Raw genomic sequence first — 23,374 nt, forward strand, 5'->3', positions numbered from 1 at the left:
GGCAAGCCTAATGTGACGCAACACCGTAGGGTACTACTTAGAGATCAAAGGCCCTCTCCAACCGAGAGAAGCAGACTTGGCCCTACTCTGCAAACAGACATAAAGTACATACTTGAAGGGGACATTCTTCCCCCTAGCTCTATGGCTTATTGATGCTCTTATTATAGTGCAGTATTATTTGTGGCTGGTGAGTTTAGCAAACGTTCAGTGACAGACAAAAGAGACAAACCAAGCGATAAACAGACACTCAGACAGAGAGACGGAGTCGTTCACAGAGACAGACAGACACACGCACGCACACGGGCACAAAGAGACAGACAGACCCCTCCCTGCCTGTGCCCGGTGGCTGTCTCCCTGATTTGAACAGCCTCCCTCTAGAATGACACATCAGGATCAGGAAGCCTGTCAGTCACAGTTCCCAATAGTAACATCTCATTTGTTCAGATGTCTTTATCCATCGTGCATAGAGACCACGTCTCCTCTTCATGGTGCAGCCAGGCGGCGAGCTGCTGAGGCATGGAGAGCAGCCAGCCATGCAGATGACGTTATTTAGACAGTTACACACAATGAAAGAGAGCTGACACACCCACAAGGTGTGTGTTTTGTGCACGCGTATGGGTATGTGTGCGTGAACACTTATCGCTGTGCATTCAAGTGGCTGCACAGGTGTGAGGCATTAGTATGCAAACCTCATCAAAGAAACAAACCTTACTTTGGTGGACAGGACAGGAGAGGCAGCAACAACATTGGTCAACAGCAATTGAATGTGAAGAACCTATTGGAAAGAAAGATGCTTCAGTCTAATTCGTTTCTAATGAATGCATTCATTAGCATGCGTTTAAACTAATTGACAAGCGCTGGGCTGACAGAGGCAGTTAGCATTAAGCAGCAGATGGCACCACTGATAAGTGTTGCTCTTTTCTTCAGGATGAAAGTCAACATACTGTAAAAATAGACTGCTGCCCTCCTGCTTTAGATTTAGGTGGCGTTCCAGGTCGTCGTTTAGCAGTCACGCTGCACACCCGAAGATTTCTAGTTCATGTTAATGTGGTTTCTGTGATGTTTCTCCAGGTGTTGCGAGATCGGATCATCTGAGAAAAGATGACCTGGAACACATTTACATTTACATTTAAGTCATTTAGCAGACGCTCTTATCCAGAGCGACTTACAAATTGGTGCATTCACCTTATGAAATCCAGTGGAACAACCACTTTACAATAGTGCATCTAACTCTTTTAAGGGGGAGGGGTGGGGTTAGGAGGATTACTTTATCCTAGGTATTCCTTAAAGAGGTGGGGTTTCAGGTGTCTCCGGAAGGTGGTGATTGACTCCGCTGACCTGGCGTCGTGAGGGAGTTGGTTCCAACATTGGGGTGCCAGAGCAGCGAACAGTTTTGACTGGGCTGAGCGGGAACTGTACTTCCTCAGAGGTGAGGAGGCGAGCAGGCCAGAGGTGGATGAACGCAGTGCCCTTGTTTGGGTGTAGGGCCTGATCAGAGCCTGAAGGTACGGAGGTGCCGTTCCCCTCACAGCTCCGTAGGCAAGCACCATGGTCTTGTAGCGGATGCGAGCTTCAACTGGAAGCCAGTGGAGAGACGGAGGAGCGGGGGTGACGTGAGAGAACTTGGGAAGGTTGAACACCAGACGGGCTGCGGCGTTCTGGATGAGTTGTAGGGGTTTAATGGCACAGGCAGGGAGCCCAGCCAACAGCGAGTTGCAATAATCCAGACGGGAGATGACAAGTGCCTGGATTAGGACCTGCGCCGCTTCCTGTGTGAGGCAGGGTCGTACTCTGCGAATGTTGTAGAGCATGAACTACAGGAACGGGTCACCGCCTTGATGTGAGTTGAGAACGACAGGGTGTTGTCCAGGATCACGCCAAGGTTCTTAGCGCTCTGGGAGGGGACACAATGGAGTTGTCAACCGTGATGGCGAGATCATGGAACGGGCAGTCCTTCCCCGGGAGGAAGAGCAGCTCCGTCTTGCCGAGGTTCAGCTTGAGGTGGTGATCCGTCATCCACACTGATATGTCTGCCAGACATGCAGAGATGCGATTCGCCACCTGGTTATCAGAGGGGGAAAGGAGAAGATTAATTGTGTGTCGTCTGCATAGCAATGATAGGAGAGGCCATGTGAGGATATGACAGACCAAGTGACTTGGTGTATAGCGAGAATAGGAGAGGGCTAGAACAGAGCCCTGGGGGACACCAGTGGTGAGAGCACGTGGTGCGAGACAGATTCTCGCCACGCCACCTGGTAGAGCGACCTGTCAGGTAGGACGCAATCCAAGCGTGGGCCGCGCCGGAGATGCCCAGCTCGGAGAGGGTGAGAGGAGGATCTGATGGTTCACAGTATCGAAGGCAGCCGATATGGTCTAGAAGGATGAGAGCAGAGGAGAGAGAGTTAGCTTTAGCAGTGCGGAGCGCTCCGTGACACAGAGAAGAGCAGTCTCAGTTGAATGACTAGTCTTGAAACCTGACTGATTGGATCAAGAAGGTCATTCTGAGAGAGATAGCAGGAGAGCTGGCCAAGGACGGCACGTTCAAGAGTTTTGGAGAGAAAAGAAAGAAGGGATACTGGTCTGTAGTTGTTGACATCGGAGGGATCGAGTGTAGGTTTTTTCAGAAGGGGTGCAACTCTCCTCTCTTGAAGACGGAAGGGACGTAGCCAGCGGTCAAGGATGAGTTGATGAGCGAGTGAGGTAAGGAGAAGGTCTCCGGAAATGGTCTGGAGAAGAGAGGAGGGGATAGGGTCAAGCGGGCAGGTTGTTGGGCGGCCGGCCGTCACAAGACGCGAGATTTCATCTGGAGAGAGAGGGAGAAAGAGGTCAAAGCACAGGGTAGGGCAGTGTGAGCAGAACCAGCGGTGTCGTTTGACTTAGCAAACGAGGATCGGATGTCGTCGACCTTCTTTTCAAAATGGTTGACGAAGTCATCTGCAGAGAGGGAGGAGGGGGGAGGAGGGGGAGGAGGATTCAGGAGGGAGGAGAAGGTGGCAAAGAGCTTCCTAGGGTTAGAGGCAGATGCTTGGAATTTAGAGTGTAGAAAGTGGCTTTAGCAGCAGAGACAGAAGAGAGAAAGTAGAGAGGAGGGAGTGAAAGGATGCCAGGTCCGCAGGGAGGCGAGTTTTCCTCCATTTCCGCTCGGCTGCCCGGAGCCCTGTTCTGTGAGCTCGCAGTGAGTCGTCGAGCCACGGAGCAGGAGGGGAGGACCGAGCCGGCCTGGAGGATAGGGGACATAGAGAGTCAAAGGATGCAGAAAGGGAGGAGAGGAGGGTTGAGGAGGCAGAATCAGGAGATAGGTTGGAGAAGGTTTGAGCAGAGGGAAGAGATGATAGGATGGAAGAGGAGAGAGTAGCGGGGGAGAGAGAGCGAAGGTTGGGACGGCGCGATACCATCCGAGTAGGGGCAGTGTGGGAAGTGTTAGATGAGAGCGAGAGGAAAAGGATACAAGGTAGTGGTCGGAGACTTGGAGGGGAGTTGCAGTGAGATTAGTGAGAAACAGCATCTAGTAAAGATGAGGTCAAGCGTATTGCCTGCCTTGTGAGTAGGGGGGAAGGTGAGAGGGTGAGGTCAAAAGAGGAGAGGAGTGGAAAGAAGGAGGCAGAGAGGAATGAGTCAAATAGACGTGGGGAGGTTAAAGTCACCCAGGACTGTGAGAGGTGAGCCATCCTCAGGAAAGGAGCTTATCAGGGCGTCAAGCTCATTGATGAACTCTCCAAGGGAACCTGGAGGGCGATAAATGATAAGGATGTTAAGCTTGAAAGGGCTGGTAACTGTGACAGCATGGAATTCAAAGGAGGCGATAGACAGATGGGTCAGGGGAGAAAGAGAGAATGTCCACTTGGGAGAGATGAGGATCCCAGTGCCACCGCCCCGCTGACCAGAAGCTCTCGGGGTGTGCGAGAACACGTGGGCAGACGAGGCGAGAGCAGTAGGAGTAGCAGTGTTGTCAGTGGTAATCCATGTTTCCGTCAGTGCCAAGAAGTCGAGGGACTGGAGGGACGCATAGGCTGAGATGAACTCTGCCTTGTGGCTGCAGATCGGCAGTTCCAGAGGCTGCCGAGACCTGGAACTCCACGTGGGTCGTGCGCGCTGGAACCACCAGGTTAGAATGGCGGCGGCCACGCGGTGTGAAGCGTTTGTATGGTCTGTTCAGAGAGGAGAGAAGAGGGATAGACAGACACATAGTTGACAGGCTACAGAAGAGGCTACGCTAATGCAAAGGAGATAGAATGACAAGTGGACTACACTGTGTTCAGGAAGTTAAGTTTACGTTGCAAAAATAAAATAAAATCTTATTGACTAAAATGATATAAGTACTGCTGGCGGTGAAGTAGGCTGGCTAGCAGTGGCTGCGTTGTTGACTTTGTTTGAACGTGTAGCTGGCTAGGTAACCTCGACAATTTCTCAAAAACTACACAATTATCTTGGATACAAGGACAGCAAAGACAACTATGTAGCTAGCTAACACTAGCTAATCAAGTCGTTCCGTTGTAATGTAAGTGTGTAGTGTGAGTTTCTACAGTGCTGCTATTCGGTAGAAGTTGGCTAACTAGGAGTGTTAGCTAGCAGTGTTGACTAGGTAGGAGACGGCAGCGCAGGGGGCGTGGACGAAAATAGCTGGCTAGTTAACCGAATAATTACTCAAACCAACTCTAAGCTACACAATTATCTTAGATACAAAGATAGCAAAGACAACTATGTAGCCAGCTAACACTACACTAATCAAGTTGTTCCGTTGTAATGTAATCGTTTCTCCAGAGCTGCTATGTTGCTATTCGGTGGCTAGCTGGCTAGCTAGCAGTGTTGACTACGTTACGTTACGAGAATAGCTGGCTAGTTAACCGAATAATTACTCTAACCAACTCTAAGCTACACAATTATCTTAGATACAAAGATAGCATAGAGAACTGGGTAGCCAGCTAACACTACACTAATCAAGTCGTTCCGTTGTAATGTAATCGTTTCTCCAGTGCTGCCTATGCTGCCTGTTGCTGCTATTCGGTGGCTAGCTAGCAGTGTTGACTACGTTGTTACGTTCGGACGAAAATAGCTGGCTAGCGAACCTCAATAACCCCAATAACTACTCAATTATCTTTGATACAAAGACGGATATGTAGCTCGTTAAGATCAAACAAATCAAACCGTTGTACTGTAATGAAAATGAATGAAAATGGTAAAACTACCTGTGGAGCGACGCGGAATTGCGACTGCACGCTCCAAACCGGAAACCGGAAGGTGAACACCACCGGAGAGAGTGTTATGTGCCTGTATGTCTCTCAGGCATTTTGAGAAGCGACAGGTCTAAGACACAGGGCGTGTTCTAAATGGCACCCTATTCCTTATGTAGTGCACTGCTTCTGACCCGAGCCCTACGGGTGCCATTTGGGACCAAAGCCTGGTCTCGTGACAGCAGCACTGATCCACCCTGGTCCAGCCCCATCTGTCAGGACCTTATTATTTCTCCTCTCCGGATGTCCTTCTTACGCAGCCAGGAGTTCATGTAACTGACAACAGTTTAGCTCTGGGTCCTTTATGCACCTTGGGGAGATGCATGGCTTTTTCACTTGATCGGTTACATCGTTAGCTGTAGATTAAATTAGCTGGGCTATTGTCTAACCCGAGTATTTCAAAGAGACTTGCTGTTTGACTGTTGTTGTTTTGGTTGGTTCTTCAGCCTTTGGGTTTGTGCAAGGCTATTGCAAGACTGATAAATGAACTTCTGTGTTGCTAGAAAGGCCTCTGAGAGTTTGAACCATATCAGGAAGCACGAGTTCCATACGAACTGACTTCAAACCCTGAAGGCCAAATGAAGGGAGTGCGGTGCCGTGCTCTCTCCCTTCCCTACCTTGGAATAGTTTGAATGCTACTCTCTCTCACCCCGGGGACTCACAGATTATCTTGCTTACCTTGAGCTCTCATTGAGAATGGCCCCTGTCCAGCACTAAGCATTTTATGCTGAACAAAAATATAAACACAACCTGTAGTGTTCGTTTCATGAGCTGAAATAAAAATACATCTTCGATACACACAAGAAGCTTATCTCTCAAATGTTGCGCACACATTTGTTTACATCCCTGTGAGTGAGAATTTCCCCTTTGCCAAGATAATCCGTCCACCTGACAGGTGTGGCATATCAAGAAGCTGATTAAACTGCATGATCATTTCACAGGTGCACCTTGTGCTGGGGACAATAGGTCACTTTAAAATGTGCAGTTTGGTCACACAGCACAATGCCACAGATGTCTCAAGTTTCGAGGGAGCATGCAATTGGCATGCTGACTGCAGGAATGTCCACCAAAGATTTTGCTGTGGGTGGAAACAAGTGTTATAACTCGCCAGTTGTCACATTCGCTGAGGTTTCCGATCTTTGGCCCAGATCTTGCTAAASAGATCAGTCAGCACCTTGGTAGCTGTGTTGTCATCAGCTTTAAGTAGCTCAGCCTGCTGAGAGAATCCCTGGTGCTTTGCCACTCTTCATAGCCTTGATGGCTGCTTGGACCTCTGCTTCAACTGGTGGGTCGGTGTCTATACCATCAATCTCATCCGAGGGTGGTGGGTCTGCTGGATCATTAGGCTTTGGCCAGTTGAGGACCTCTCAATCTTGCAGTTTGTTCCTCTTTGGTTGTTAACATTTTACCTTGTCTTTGACTGGCATTGTGTGGTTGCTAACTTGGCCACAGAGCTGTCTTTTGATCTTATATACAGTGCTTAGTTCTCCTCTTGCTGCAGCTTGTTCTGCCTTACAGGCCAATTCCTGGACAAAGGCTCTCTTATCCCTTCAAGCACTCATTTTATGTCTTTGTCCARGGTCTTGTATTCTTGCTGTGCTCGCACAATCAGCCTGGGGGATTTTTCGCTCAGCAGTTTTGCCCAGCCTTCTCATCTATACTGAATAAAAATATAAACGCAACAATTTCTATGATTTTACTGAGTTACAGTTCATATAAGGAAATCAATTAATTTAAATAAATTCATTAGGCCCTAATCTATGGATTTCACACGACTGGGCAGGGGTGCAGCCATGGGTGGGAGCCCGGCACAGCCAATCAGAATACGTTTTTTCCCCTCACAAAAGGGCTTTATTACAGACAGAAATACTCCTCAGTTTCATCGGCTCTCCGGGTGACTGGTCTCAGACGATCCCGCAGGTGAAGAAAGACGGATGTGGAGGTCCTGGGCTGGCGGGGTTACACGTGGTCTGCGGTTGTGAGGCGGGTTGGTCCAAATMCTCTAAAATGACGTTGGAGGCGACTTTTGGTAAAGAAATTAACATTCAATTCTCTGGCAACCGCTCTTGTGGACATTCCMGCAGTCAGTATGTCAATCTGTGGCATTGTGTTGTGTGACAAAACTGCACATCTCGGAGTGGCCTTTTATTGTCCTTAGCACAAGGTGCACCTGTGTAATGATCATGTTGTTTATTCAGTTTATTGATATGCCACACCTGTCAGGTGGATGGATTGTATTGTATTTTGAAGTTTCAAACATGGTGCGGACGTTCCATGCGCCAAGGCGGGCTGTGGTTTTGGGCCCAAGAGAACTTATCGCGCTCCTGATTTCTCGGGTGGGGCTTTCATCTGGTCAGTGTTATGAAAGACAAGTTACACTCAATCTGATAAAACTTGTCTATTAGGCCTGAAGTAAAAGAAGCTTAAGCAATCACCTAGGAGGACACGACATCCCCTGCGGAGTAGCTAGTAACTGTGGAGGTAGTGGTTGAAAACATATAGGTTACCAGGCCCAAATGACGGATGTGGGAGCCACAAACCAAAASAACAACACCCTCTGAAAACCCAGGCTATAGCTAATTGAGATGATTCCCTAGCAGTTATTTTGGCATGCATGGTTTTTCTGGATCAAAAAGTGGCTTAGGTGGTGGGTGGAGGCAATGGTCAGCCCCAATTATTGAGGCCCCCCATCTTGGCTGTGGAGAGAATTTCTGTGTTTTTAAAGCAAACTTTTTGCAATTCTACACATTTTGCCATGGAGCTGAGAGAAAATGTTGCAGTTTTAAAGCAATTGTTTTCTGCAATTCAATGCTTAAACATTATAACAAAATCAATCTCCTGAATTCAGGCGCACCGGTTTGAGTTTGTGAAGAACCTCAKCGCTGCTGTGTTTTTTACGCTCAACAGTTTCCTGTGTGTGTCAAGAATGGTCCACCAGCCAAAGGACATCCAGCCAACTTGACACATCTGTGGAAAGCATTGGAGTCGGGGCCAGCATCCCTGTGGAACGCTTTCGACACCTTGTAGAGTCCATGCCCGACGAATTGAGGCTGTTCTTAGGGCAAAAAAATCGTAATATTAGGAAGGTGTTCCTAATATTTTGTACACTATGTATCTAGGTCCATTATCTTTTCTACATACTTTATATATGATTTTGGTCATGAAGTTTACACTGAAATTGTTTTCCAATCCCGAAAATATATTAAAAATGATATATATATTTTTTACACTTTCACTATGCAGAACCTGGCATGTAGTGAAGCTTAGCTTGACCTTGGTTACAATTGAAGTGGTACTGCCTCATTTAATCAAGAGTTTAGCAAGCGCAAGTAGATGCTCTCTGAAAGCGATAGTGAACCATATCTTATGTGAATCCCCTGTTCCATGTTTAGGTAAGATCAAGTACTCAGAGCGCGTGTACGATGCCTGCATGGAAGCCTTTGACTGCCTGCCACTCGCTGCTCTCCTCAACCAACAGTTCCTGTGTGTACACGGCGGTCTCTCCCCAGAAATCAACTGCCTAGACGACATTAGGAAAGTAAGTCCGTGTTTGACTACAAACTAAGTTTGGATGAATTTAAACTCAGCAAAAAAAGAAACTGCCCTTTTTCAGGATCCTGTCTTTCAAAGATAATTCGTAAAAATCCAAATAACTTCATAGARKTTCATTGTAAAGGGTTTAAACACTGTTTCCCATGCTTGTTCAATGAACCATACACCACCATTAATGAACATGCACCTGTGGGACGTCGTTAAGACACTAGCAGCTTACAGACTGTAGGAAATTAAGGTAACCGTTGTGAAAACTTAGGACACTGAAGAAGCCTTTCTACTGACTCTGAAAAACGCCAAATGAAAGATGCCCAGGGTCCCTGTTCATCTGCGTGAACGTGCCTTAGGCATGCTGCAAGGAGGCATGAGGACTGCAGATGTGGCCAGGGCAATAAATTGCAATGTCTGTACTGTGAAGCACCTAAGACAGCTCTACAGAGAGACAGGATGGACAGCTGATCATCCTCGTAGTGGCAGGCCACATGTAACAACACCTACACAGGATCGGTACATCCGAACATCACACATGTGGGACAGGTACAGGATGGCAACAACAACTGCCCGAGTTACACCAGGAACGCACAATCCCTCCATCAGTGCTCAGACTGTCTGCAATAGGCTGAGAGAGGCTGGACTGAGGGCTTGTAGGCCTGTTGTAAGGCAGGTCCTCACCAGTCATTACCGGCAACAACGTCGTGGAGGGTCCATCATGGTCTGGGGCGGTGTGTCACAGCATCATCGGACTGAGCTTATCATTGCAGGCAATCACAACGCTGTGCATTACAGGGAAGACATCCTTCTCCCTCATATGGTACCCTTCCTGCAGGCTCATCCTGACATGACCCTCCAGCATGACAATGCCATACTGCTCTTTCTGTGCGTGATTTCCTGCAAGACAGGAATGTCAGTGTTCTGCCATGGCCAGCGAGGAGCCCGGATCTCAATCCCATTGAGCACGTCTGGGACCTGTTGGATCGGAGGGTGAGGGCTTGGGCCAGGGCCATRCCCCCCCCCCCCAGAAATGTCCGGGAACTTGCAGGTGCCTTGGTGGAAGAGTGGGGTAACATCTCACAGCAAGAACTGGCAAATCTGGTGCAGTCCATGAGGAGGAGATGCACTGCAGTACTTAATGCAGCTGGTGGCCACACCAGATACTGACTGTTACTTTTGATTTTGACACCCCTCCCCCCTTTGTTCAGGGACACAMTATTCCATGTCTGTTAGTCACATGTCTGTGGAACTTGTTCAGTTTTATGTCTGTTGTTGAATCTTATGTTCATACAAATATTTACACATGTTAAGTTTGCTGAAAATAAATGCAGTTGACAGTGAGAGGACGTTTCTTTATTTGCTGAGTTTAGTAGATTTAAAAAATCTGTGATCAATCAACTTTCTTTGACTCACGGTGCTGTGCGTGTGTGTCTGCGCTCCACAGTTAGACAGGTTTAAGGAGCCTCCAGCATTCGGCCCTATGTGTGACCTGATCTGGGCTGACCCAGGAGAGGACTACGGCAGTGAGAAGACAGCAGAACACTTCAACCACAACTCTGTTCGAGGCTGCTCCTACTTTTTCAGGTATGCTACCTGCTCTATTTCAAGGTTCAGCTACATAAGAAACTTATATGGCCAATAATACTGGCCATAAGTTGAAYATAATATGGTTTGCTACTTGAAGAGCTACAGAAAACCCACCAGGGATAGATCTGTGTTTTAGTTAGTTGAAGTATAGGCCCCTGCACTGTCCAGTTTGGGAGTGTACTGTAAGGTATTGACCCTAGGAAGCGCTAGTCCATTGCCTTCCTAGCTGTACTATCATTCAGAAAGTTTTTCCAAATTTTATGTTACAGCCTTATTCTAAAAAAAATTTTTTTTTTTTTTTAAATCATCATTAATCTACCACAATACCCCATAATGACAAAGCAAAAACAGGTTTTTAGATTTTTTTTCAAGTGTATTAAAAATAAAAAACTGATATCACAATTTACATAAGGTATTCAGACCTTTTACTCAGTACTTTGTTGAAGCACCTTTGGCAACGATTACAGCCTCAAGTCTTCTTGGGTATGACGCTACAAGCTTGTCACACCCGTATTTGGAGAGTTTCTCCCATTCATCTCTGCAGATCCTCTCAAGCTCTGTCAGGTTGGAGGGGGAGCGTCACTGCACAGCTATTTTCAGGTCTCTCCAGAGATGTTTGATTGGGTTCAAGTCCGGGCTCTGGCTGGGCCACTCAAGGACATTCAGAGACTTGTCCCGAAGCCACTCCTGCGTTGTCTTGACTGTGTGCTTAGGGTCGTTGTCCTGTTGGAAGGTAAACCTTCGCCCCAGTCTGAGGTCCTGAGCGCTCTGGAACAGGTTTTCATCAAGGTTCTCTCTGTACTCTGCCTTGTTCATCTTTCCCTTGATCCTGATTAGTCTCCCAGTCCCTGTCGCTGTAAAACATCCCCACAGCATGATGCTGCCACGACCATGCTTCACCGTAGGGATGGTATTGGTCAGGTGATGAGCGGTGCCTGGTTTCCTCCAGACATGACGCTTGGTTTCATCAGACCAAATAATCTTGTTTTCCACGGTCTGAGTCATGTAGGTGCCTTTTGGCAAACTCCAAGTCAGCTGTCGTGCCTTTTACTGAGGAGTGGCTTCCGTCTGGCCACTCTACCATAAAGGCCTGATTGGTGGAGTGCTGCAGAGATGGTTGTCCTTCTGGAAGGAGCTCTGTCAGAGTGACCATAGGGTTCTTGGTCACCTCCCTGACCAAGGCCCTTCTTCCCCAATTGCTCAGTTTAGCCTGGCGTCCAGCTCTAGGAAGAGTCTTGAAGGTTCCAAGCTTCTTCAATTTAAGAATGATGGAGGCCTCTATGTTCTTGGGGACCTTCAATGCTGCAGAAATGTTTTTGTGCCATTCCCCAGATCTGTGCCTCGACACAATCCTGTCTCAAAGCTCTACAGACAATTCCTTCGACCTCATGGCTTGGTTTTTGCTTTGACGTGCACTGTCTGTCAAGTGTGGGACRTTATATAGACAGGTGTGTGCCTTTCCAAATCTTGTCCAATCAATTGAATTTATCACAGGTGGACTCCAATCAAGTTGTAGAAACATCTCAAGGATGATCATTGGAAACAGGATGCACCTGAACTCAATTTCCAGTCTCATAGCAAGGGTCTGAATACTTATGTAAAGAAGGTATTTCAGTTTTTTCAACCTTTTTGGTTTGTCATTATYCGGTATTGTGTGTAGATTGATGAGGGAAAAATAGTATTTAGTCCATTTTAGAATAAGGTTGTAATGTAACAAAAGTGAATGGGTCTGAATACTTTCCGAATGCACTGTATATCTCTTTCCGCTGTTGATGGGTTTTTGCCACGCTAACTAAATGCAGGTGTCCGGCTAATTGCCCGAGCAGTCTTTGATGAGAGGTGGAGTAGGCTGGTGGGYTCATTGTAGAAACCCAAGTAAAAGCCGGTCAGCCACATAGATGGGCTGCTTCCCAAATGGCACCTTATTGCCTATATAGTGCACTACCTTCGGCTATGGCCCATAGAGCGCTGATCAAGGAAGTGCACTGTTTAGGGAATAGGGTGCCATTTGGGATTCACACCAAGTCTGCTCTCCTGTGGCTGTGCCCTACTGGCTGCCTCTGGAGCAGCTATAAGAGTCCATAAATACCACAGCCCTCCTTGGCACTGTTCTGCTCTGGCCTCAGTGGTTCAATTAAACACTCCCTACCTCCCAGGCCAGAGGGCAAGAGACTGACAGGAATTCCAAATCTATTTCCAAAAGTAAAGAACAGCCAGAAAAATGCTTCTAATGGCCACACGCTGTTCCTCAAAGAATGTTGGTCATATCTCACACTACATGGTTGCCAGACTGACTCTGTGAGGTCCAGCTTCAACCTCACTCCACTGGCTGTTATAAATTGGCTGTTTTTCTCTCTCTCTTGCCTTGCAGTTACCCGGCAGTATGTGACTTTTTGATAAATAATAACTTGCTSTCGGTAATAAGAGCACACGAAGCACAGGATGCAGGGTAAGTTTCACTGTTTACAGAGTAATAKATTTAACCGTATAACGGATTTTTTTTAAATTAAGGCGAAAAAGGGCAAAAAAAAWTAAATAATAATAATATAAAAAATGTATAAGTTGTACCCATTGTAATAGTAATAATATTAAACAATCTTAGGACAACACCTAGCGACCTAGAACATGGGTTGCTGCTGTGAAAGGCCAACACCCTACACATCGCACCAATAGGGTAAATCTACTTGGTGGGAATTATAAAGTGGCTCATATAGCGAGCATCGCTACAGTGCCCTTTCCGAACGGGAGGCACGTCCCTGCGCTGTGACTACTCGGCACCCTAGTACGTCCTGGCCGTGCCTTCGTTCCAATACCCTCACGGCCGTCTTCCCACTTCTGCCACCAGTGTAGCAAACGGCGTGGCAGGGAATCAAAACCGGGTCACTGGTGTGAAAGGCCAGAGGGTAAACCCTCTTGGTGGCAATTGTAACGCTGCTCATATAGCGAGGATCATGATAGTATAATGGTTTTGGAATGACAGATCCACTAGATCCACTAACCCAGTTTTAGTCACAGGTGCATAGATCGACCATTTTTAATAGTTGATGTGCTGCTGATAGCAGTCTACTAAACTAATCAGACTTATTCTTACTATACTGAGCTGCTTCAGTTTCTGCTTGAACTATTTAGCTTGAATTCGACACGTCTCCCACTACCGTACAAATAAGACGGCTGAAGCAAGCGCGCACCTTTTCTTCAGCGAATGTAGTTATTCTGTAGTAGTTCCCCTAACCACGCAGSTAGCCTAGTGGTTAGAGGGTTGGGCCAGTAACTGAAAGGTTGCTAGATCGAATCCCCGCGCTGACAAGTTAAAAATCCGTCGTTCTGCCCCTGAACAAGGCAGTTAACCCACCGTTCCTAGGCCGTCATTGTAAATAAGAATTTGTTCTTAAACTGACTTGCCTAGTTAAATAAAGGTTAAATAAAAAATAATTGAACTGCCTCGCAAGAGGCCATTGTGTTACTATTAGCAGAAATAAAGACTATTGCGCACCCGATTTTGATACCAAGCATCATGATATCATTCTGCAAGGTAGGCCTACATTTAATTGGCATGTTCTTTTTAAGGATAACCTTTAGAATTTACTGTTTTGGCATGCTTTTCCATATTGCAGATTTTATAGGGCCCTATATATACTGTATCTTACCTTAAGAAGTGTTTACCTCAGGCTGACTTCTGGCATCTATTGGTGCAATGTTCCATAAATGTCCAAATCAACTTAAAGTATCTACAAAATACGTTTTTTGCAGCGACAACAATCTGTAAGGCTACAGCTAACATGTTTTCCTTTTACCGTTTGCGATTCACAAATTATTTGATTCACCTCGATTGAACAGAACCCTAACTATTACAATGGCAAAGCGAATCATTCGATTTCTCAAAAATAATTGTTAAAGAGAATCGATTCATATTAATTAAATGATTCGCTCAATTTTATATATATATATATATGTATATATATATATATATATATAATTTTTTTATTTTTTACTATTTTGAGAAATGTGAAGCATCTGTTGTACAGTGCATTACATTTGTATGGCCTTACAAAAAAATGTTGCTCTCTCCACCATTTTATTTCTCAAACTAAGGTAATTTTGTCTCTCATCCCAGGTATCGGATGTACAGAAAAAGCCAGACTACAGGCTTTCCTTCATTAATTACAATCTTCTCAGCACCAAATTACCTAGATGTATACAACAACAAAGGTTTGTGTACTCTTTATATCAAGACTGTGATGTGTTATATGCATAGTGTAGTACGTGCCTTTCTGCTGTTGTAAAGAGACAATTTCTGTTTACCATCAAACGTCACGTTCGAGTGAGGCGCCTATCCCTACATCAAAAATCTCTGTAACAGGATAGCTAACGTTGATGTCGGGACCTTGACAAACTTCCAGTGAGTGAGTGAAGACAATGAAAACATGCAAGACTGGTGGCTATAGCTATGTTCAACAAGTATATTATTCTTCTGGCTTTATCTAGCTCTATTTGTGATAGTTTACTTTGCGTTGCTGGCTTGCTAGGTAATCAACCCTTTTGACGACATCTGCGATGTTGTAGATGATAACCATCTGATTACATGTTTGTTAACTTGCGCGAACTGAATTTGAAGTTGCATGTGATCGTATCCTCTTCCACGTAAACAAACTTTCTGATGCACACGTGTGGCCAACTATTCATGACGGGGCCGGGAAATGGGTCTATAGCTGTTGTCTGCTGGCTGGCATACAACCACAGGGTCAGGTTTCACAAGTCTGTGATTTTGATTCCCGTCCCTTCTCTGACCTTTCCGCCCCTCCAGGTCCACTTGGGCTGTCCCCAAAATATGACAACACTTGGCTCGTATTGTTTGCAGGTGACACATTTAGTCTGTTAGTCAGAATGGCTAACTTGATCATTCTTTTGTTCTTTACATCTCACTCCAACTTCCAGCTGCTGTGTTAAAGTATGAGAACAATGTGATGAACATTCGGCAGTTCAACTGCTCCCCCCACCCCTACTGGCTGCCCAACTTCATGGACGTCTTCACCTGGTCTCTGCCCTTTGTTGGAGAGAAAGGTATGTAATGTGCTCCCTGTCCATAATCAGTGTTTTTGTCAGAGTTAAGAACGTGCCAGTAGAATTCCAGGAATGAGCATTGGAACATTCTAGCATGAGAGAGGGGTGTGTTTTGGTGCTAAAAATGCAACTACAAAAAAAAAAAAACAGTACTAGGTCTGCACCCTTAAAGATGTAGCAAAGAGTGTTTTGGTGGTGGTGCTAACTGAGTTGTGGCGGTACCTCCCTTCTCCGCACAGTGACAGAGATGCTGGTGAACGTGCTGAACATCTGCTCAGATGATGAACTCATGTCAGAAGGAGACGACCTGTGTGGAGGTAAGAGGAACAGCCAGGATTTAATGAGGCACGTTTAAGTCCCCCGCACCCCTCCTAACTCCACATTATCACGAGTGTTAAGAAGGTAAAGCTGGTAGCTTCATTTTTCATTACAGCTGGTTCATCAGCGTGTCATAACAGCTCTGTCAGACAAACACATGCAGTCTCATGTCTGGAGATCATCTAGAACATCTCAGGAGTCACTAGAGATCTGACGGAGCTCAACACGACATTCCACTGTACGCTCCTCTCCTTTACTCCTCTCCCCTCCGCTCCCTGTCCTCRGCTCCCTCCTCCGCRTCCTCCTCCTCCTCTGTTCCCCTCTACTTCCTTCCTTTTCTCCTCTTTACTCTCCTTTCTTCCCTCTGTTCCCTTACTTTTCTCATTTTTTTCCCACCTTCCTCTGCTCTATGATGTTCACAGACTATTTCAAGCAGTAGAAAGCATTATAATGCCCAACCAAATGCTTAGAATATTTTATTGTTGTGTTTTATGAGAAGACGGTGGAATCCCAGCAGTGCGCAAGGAGGTGATTCGGAACAAGATCCGAGCCATCGGGAAAATGGCCAGAGTCTTCTCTGTTCTCAGGTGAAAAAGCCTTTCGCTCTCTCTGTCTCGTCATCACACACGACAGCATAAAGGCTGAACTAAACGGCACACTATTCCCTATATAGTGCACTGTTTTTGACCAGGGTCCATAGGGCTCTGGTCAAAAGTTGTGCACTATACAGGGAATTGGTTGCCATTTTGGACGCAACCATACTGAAAAGGGAAAGTCAGACTTGGAGTGAATGGAGCAGAGAGGGATGGGAATAGACTGGAGTCTCTATTTTTAGTTGAGACTAGAATGAGTCTAGTTTATGAAATGAGTGAAGTCAGTTTGAAAGTGCACAATGACTTCATGTTTGAAAACACAGTGCTGCTTTTCGATAAGGATGAATGAACAGGCAACAGTGAGTCACGGGGCAGCACACGGTGAGGCTGCATAATGCCATTAGACATGATTCCAGATTAATGCTGTCTCTGTGATTAGCCTGCCACACAACTGCAATGGGGAAAGGGAGATATGTAGATCAGCACAGAGATCCTATAATTCAAGTCTGTTCTAGAAGTAGGCCTATTTCTATATAGAGCAGGCTGTCTTTCACAGTGGCCCATATACAGAGATATCATGGGATGCTGCAGCTGCCACAGCTCTGTATGAGCAGAAATTATGAGTGTTTTAACATATATAAACTCAGCAAAAAAATAAACGTCCTCTCATTGTCAACTGCGTTTATTTTCAGGAAACTTAACATGTGTAAATATTTGTATGAACATAAGATTCAACAACTGAGACATAAACTGAACAAGTTCCACAGACATGTGACTAACAGAAATGGAATAATGTGTCCCTGAACAAAGGGGGGGTCAAAATCAAAAGTAACAGTCACTATCTGGTGTGGCCACCAGCTGCATTAAGTACTGCATGCAGTTTAGTTACTAAAAGCTTTGTTAGATCTCTAAGGTGTTTGTGTCTCTCGCTCCCTCTTTCTCCCCTCTCTTTCTTCAGGGAGGAGAGTGAGAGTGTGCTGACACTCAAAGGACTGACCCCCACTGGGTCGCTGCCTCTAGGAGTGTTGTCAGGGGGCAAAGAGACCTTGCATACCGGTACGTGTCTCTCACCCCCTCAAACTCCCCTCTCCTCCCCCACCCTGCTGTCGCTGTCTTTCTCTATCTCTTTGATTCCCCCCTGTCCCCCTGTCCCCCATGCCCTAGGAGGGCCTTGGGGTACCGTTTAACACTGTGCCGTTGTCCCTGCGCTAACACAGGCTTAGCTCAACCGCACGGTAAACTGAAGGATGTACGCTTCACTGAACGTTTTGCAATTTTTACATTTCGTTATGGAAAACAAATCATAGACCCTGCTCCTCTGCGTTCCGTTTTCAATTATGCAGTCGAGAGGGAAACTATCAATGCCACTGAAGCCTACATATGGGACGCAGCCTTTGTCTGTCTGGGGCTCTGTGTCAAGCCAGCCGTCCACTTTGGGTAGTAGTCTCGAAAAAACCCGACCCGAGGCAACAGAGAATGGTTTCAATGACGGACTCTTTTGGCATAGAGGAACTACGTCACTGCCTAAAATACAGGGAATCTTCCCGACAAATCACGAGGCAGACATGCCAGAACATCGCGATTCAAAGCCAAAGTTTGCAGGCAAAACCTTTGTTGTGGTTTTAGTTGTAGCTGATGTGCCATCTAGTCAAATGGCTACCCAGACTATTGCATTGCCCCCCCACCCCCTCTTCTACGCTGCTGCTACTCTGTTATTATCTGTGCATAGTCACTTTAATAACTCTACCTACATGGACATATTACCTCAATTACCTCGACACCGGTGCTCCCGCACATTGCCTCTGTACCGGTACACCTGTATATAGCCCCGCAATTGTTATTTACTGCTGTTCTTTAATTATTTGTTGTTCTTATTTATTTTTTAGGGGTATATTCATAAAACTGCATTGTTGGTTAAGGGCTTGTAAGTAAGCGTTTCACTGTAAGGTGTTGTACCTGTTGTATTCAGCGCATGTGACAAATTTGATTTAATGCGAACTAGCCACTTAATGCACTCGTAAAAAAATAACCTCTTTGTTCTCCATCTTGCTAGATACTATTTAGTATTTTATTAAAGCCGATAAAGTAGTAACGAAGGCAGTGTCGAAGTTTTTCTTTGCCAAAAGAGTAATTGAAACCAGACCCTAGTCACTGTGTTGCCTAGGGTCAGGTTTTCGAGACTAGTTGGGTAGAAGAGGAGGGGGACTGAGCTGTGGGCGTGCGGTTGGAGGGGGGCTGGACCGAAGAGGCCTGTCACTGATGTGGTCAACCAGCCCAGCTAAAGGTCAACCAGCCCAGCCAGCTGGGGGAATACACACACACGGCGCAGGAGGACCTGGTCTGTCAGCAGGGAGGAGAGAAGGGAATGCTGGGGTTTGGGGGCTGGTCTCCTCCCAGGCGAGGCAGAGGTGTAGCGAATAGAATTAGAGCTGTAAGCATTCGGACGGAAACCACATGACATGACCTTTACCAGAATGACATTGTCTGTGTATGCGTCCCAAATGGCATCCTATTCACAATAGAGTGCACGACTTTTGACCAGAGCCCTATAGGCAATGGTCAAAGGTATTGCATTATATATAGAATAGGGTGCCATTTAGGGGACGCACCCTGTGTCTGTCAGCCCCTCCAGTCAGATGTGTGTTCTGGTTCATTACATCCCCTGTTTGTTGTTTCTCTTCACTGCTTCTTAGCACTGCTCTAGTGACATTTTAGGGGTACGCTGTCCAGTTTTGACTGCAGTGCTCTTTAAAAACCTGCCGTGCCAAATTAAGAAGGGAAATGCCTTAGCCGAGCTATTTCTATTCCACTCCTTCTAAGATGTTTTATTGTCACACACACCGGATAGCTGCATCGAAATATGCCTTGCTCAAGGGCACATCAACCGATTTTTATTTATTTGTATTTCATTTTTAAAATGTTCACCTTGTCAGCTTGGGTATTAGAACCAGCGACTTTCCGGTTACTGATTTTGAAATTCAACGGAGGGCAGCATTTTGTGAGGGACTAATTGTTTGTTAAATCAATTTGCGGGGGACGCACCGCTCTCGACCTTCGCCTCTCCCGAGTCCATACGTGAGTTGCAGCGATGAGACAAGACTGTAACTACCAATAAGATACCACGAAATGGGGGCGAAAAAAGGATAAAATMATGTCTCGCGGGCCGGATTGAAGTGTCCGGCGAGCCGTACTTTGCCCCCCCTAGCTCCAACCGCTAGGCTACCTGCTGCCTGTATGACTATAACAAATGAAAGACGGTCTTATAGCTGGATTCACCACCAGTTATTCTGTGAGTGACACCAGTAACAAAGCACCTCATTAAGAACAACTCGAATAGAAAGATTAAAGCTGTCATCTCACCACAGTTCTCATCTGTCTTCATCACATGTATGTGTTCCTTTGAAAACTGAGCCTAAACACACTTCATTATGACAATGTGAGARGTAGTGAGGCGCCTTTATTGACTTCACAGGAAATCAGTTCCCTTCTCCTCAATCTACGCACAATACCCCATAATGACAAAGCAAAAACAGGTTTAGACATTTTGGCAAATGTATTACAAATAAAAAACAGAAATCTTATTTACATAAGTATTCAGACAATTTGCTATGAGATTTGAAATCGATCTCAGGTGCATCCTGTTTCCATTGATCATCCTTGATGTTTTTACAACAAGATTGGAGTCCARCTGTGGTAAATTCAATTGATTGGACATGCACACACCTGTCTATATAAGGTACTACAGTTGATAGTGCATGCCAGAGCAAAAACCAAGCCATGAGGTCGAAGGAATTGTCCGTAGAGCTCAGACAGGATTGTGTCGAGGCACAGATCTGGGGAAGGTTTCCCAGAAATTTCWGCAGAATTYAAGGTCCCCAAGAACACAGTGGCCTCCGTCATTCTTAAATGGAAGAAYTTTGGAACCACCAAGACTCTTCCTAGAGCTTGCATGCRCGGCCAAACTGAGGAATCAGGGGAGAAGGGCCTTGGTCAGGGAGGTGACAAAGAACCCAATGGTCACTAACAGAGCTCCAGAGTTCCTCTGTGGAGATGGGAGAACCTTTCAGAGGGACAACCATCTCTGCAGCACTCCACCAATCAGGTCTTTATGGTAGAGTGGCCAGACGGAAACTACTGCTCAGTAAAAGGCACATGACAGCCCGCTTGGAGTTTGCCAAAAGGCACCTAAAGACTCAGACCATGACAAACAAGATMCTCTGGTCTGATGAAACCAAGATTGTCCTGAATGCCAAGCGTCACGTCTTTAGGAAACCTGGCACCATCCATACAGTGAAGCATGATGGTGGCAGCATCATGCTGTGGGGATGTGTTTTAGCTACAGGGACTGAGAAACTAGTCAGGATCAAGGAAAATATATATGGAGCAAAGTACAGAGAGATCCTTGATGAAAACCTGCTCCAGAGCGCTCAGGGCCTCAGACTGGTGCGAAGGTTCAACTTCCAACAGGACAATGACCCAAAGCACACAGCCAAGACTACGCAGGAGTGGCTTCGGGACAAGTCTCTGAATTGCCCAGCCAGAGACCAGACTTGAACCCAATCAAACACCTGACAGAGCTTGAGAGGATCTGCAGAGAAGAATTGGAAAAACTCACCAAATACAGGTTGGTGCAGCGTCATACTCAAGAAGACTCGGCTGTAATCGCTGCCAAATGTGCTTCAACAAAGTACAGAGTAAAGGATATCATTTTGTTTTTTGCAAAATTTTCTAAAAACCTGTTTTTGCTTTGTCATTTAGGGGGTATTGTGTGTGTAGATTGATGAGGGGGAAAAAATATTCAATCAATTTTAGAATAAGGCTGTAACGTAACAAAATGTGGAAAAAGTCAAGGGGTCTGAATACTTTCCGAATAGACTGTAAGCACGACCTAATTCTATATTATTATTATTATTATTCCTGTCCTCTGTTTGTCAGGGATGTTTTTCTCCTGCCTGCCTGTTTTCTCTGATTTGTGATGGTGATAATGGGGGATCTCGTCTATGATTGGTTGTTTGGATGATTCGGACTGTCTGTTCTGTGGTTGATGATCTCTGGTTCTTTGCATTGATGACTCACTTTTCTCCTTCTCACCACTACTCACATTTACATAGCCGCCGCTGAGGCAGCGGAGGCAAAAGGTACGCAAGCGGTCCCCGGATCCCTCCCTCAGTGTGTTGTTACTTTTAACCCTTCCAACAGGGCCCTCATTCTTTATGCACCCCTGTTGTCCCTTTTTAAATGTTCCTTTTGTTATTGTTGTATATTCACTGTGTGTGTGATTTGTGAGTTTTTTGTCATGGATTGGTGTACTTCACTTTGCAAAATTGCTGCTCTTGCATTACCAGTTCCTGCTACTACTGTACATGCATGATAGGACTCAAATGCCCAAGCAGTGMGCACTCCATTTGGCAGGAAGGACTTTAGCTTGAACCTCAACATGCACTGTATAGTTACATTATTCCTGGGTTCCTGGGTCCTAATTACACTATGTTGACAATGATAACATAAGGGCAAAGCCTAAACACAGTCTTCACCGATAGGCTACAGGTATAGATACCGATACAGAGAGTCAGGCATTTGGCCTAGCAGTGACATGTTGAGAAACAGAGACTTGTTAACAAACAGCTGTAGGCAGAGGTCACATGGGTGAGAGCTAGATTCCTTGCCACTGCTGCAGGCAGCTCGTCCCTGAGCAAAGCCAGCTAAGACTCTGCTAGCCTAGGGAGCACCTCCCTCCTCCTCCTGGCTATCCAGGGATATATTCAGAGTCTAATCCTGTTACMCTGCTTGGCTGTTGCTACTCTGTCACTGTCTGCTTCTGTTGGCATGTTACTGTTCTAGCATTCAGATACCCTCTTTGATCGCATACACGTTTGGAGTAGTAATAGGTCGTTTGGTTTCTGTCAAAATATATTTTGTTGATGTCAGAGCATGTTTAATAGCAGGGGTGTCGAACTCATTTTGGCCCGGGGCCCACATTCAGTCTTTAACGAGGTTCCGGAGGGCCGCACTGAAAGTTTATTTCCTCTCTGTCAACATGTTCTGAAGAAAGTCCTCTAGCCATATGGATTTTAGAATTTCCGATGCTCCCTGACTGTCTGACTTTCATTTAGGTGATTATTAGCGAGCTGGACATGGTCAAGAAACTGTATGAATGTAGTTAAATTATTGTCATTTTTTTTACTCAAACCACCCGCGGGCCGGATTGGGGAAGACCCCTGATTTATAGCCACCTATTAAAGCTGCAATATGTAGCTTCTTGGGCAAGTTGACCAAATTCACATAGAAATGTGAGTTATGGATCTGTCAATCTCATTGAAAGCAAGTCTAAGAAGCGGTAGATCTGTTCTAGGTGACCTATATCTAGGCTTCCAGATTCGTTTTTTTGCGTGTTTTACCTTCGGTTTTGTACATCAGCTGAAAATACTATATTTTTGTTTATGGAAGAGATATTTCACAACAGTTTAGATGGTACAATGATTCTCTACAATATACTTGCTTGTTTTGCCACGGAAATTAGGCGACTATTAGAATTTTTGCAATTTCAGATTTCTGCGTAGTGCACCTTCAACTACAACTAATGTTTGCCTTGCAATGATACATTTCTCATTAACAAACCAACTAACTTAAGATGTTATTTAAAATTGCAGATCTGTTTTCTATGAGTGCAGTTTCATTGATCACATTCTCCTATTGTCAACTGTAAAACGTCCATATTTTRCTCTTATTCTAAATGTTAGCCTTATTGGTTTTTTGTTGTTGTTGAATAGTTACTTACAGTATATCTCTCGTTTGCCCATGTTTTCTTTGTGGTTTTTACTTGGCACTTGGAATTTTACAGTAAGTCCCACATTCACTGTGAGGTGTTGTACTGTAGCTTGTGCTGTGGTTTTGTCAACATTACTAGGACTGTGTATTCACCGTACGTATAGCTGTTGTATGTCTGCACTGTTTGTCTAAGGACTGTCAGCTATTACCTGCATTTGTAAGCATAAGAAACTTGAGTTTACTAAGGACATACAATTTGACACAATAAAGGCA

The 23,374-nt window shown here is 45.6% G+C and overlaps 1 protein-coding gene across 7 annotated transcripts in view; it reads left to right on the forward strand.

The window, feature by feature from the left end:
• The window catches only part of ppp3cca (protein phosphatase 3, catalytic subunit, gamma isozyme, a), a 74,619-nt gene that overhangs the window by 47,819 nt on the left and 3,426 nt on the right, over positions 1 to 23,374 (forward strand). For 2 of the 7 annotated variants that reach the window (XM_024002323.2, XM_024002325.2), the window contains exons 5-13: positions 8,624 to 8,769; positions 10,219 to 10,358; positions 12,733 to 12,810; positions 14,476 to 14,570; positions 15,297 to 15,422; positions 15,662 to 15,739; positions 16,237 to 16,327; positions 17,292 to 17,389; positions 21,445 to 21,471. In XM_024002323.2, the coding sequence (XP_023858091.1) occupies positions 8,624 to 8,769; positions 10,219 to 10,358; positions 12,733 to 12,810; positions 14,476 to 14,570; positions 15,297 to 15,422; positions 15,662 to 15,739; positions 16,237 to 16,327; positions 17,292 to 17,389; positions 21,445 to 21,471 (879 nt within the window). The remainder of the gene's footprint in view (positions 1 to 8,623; positions 8,770 to 10,218; positions 10,359 to 12,732; positions 12,811 to 14,475; positions 14,571 to 15,296; positions 15,423 to 15,661; positions 15,740 to 16,236; positions 16,328 to 17,291; positions 17,390 to 21,444; positions 21,472 to 23,374) is intronic. The other 5 variants (XM_024002324.2, XM_024002327.2, XM_024002326.2 and 2 more) reach the window with 5 other exon arrangements.

The sequence above is a fragment of the Salvelinus sp. IW2-2015 genome, linkage group LG15, assembly GCF_002910315.2.
Source record: "Salvelinus sp. IW2-2015 linkage group LG15, ASM291031v2, whole genome shotgun sequence".
NCBI classification, from domain to species: Eukaryota; Metazoa; Chordata; class Actinopteri; order Salmoniformes; family Salmonidae; genus Salvelinus; species Salvelinus sp. IW2-2015.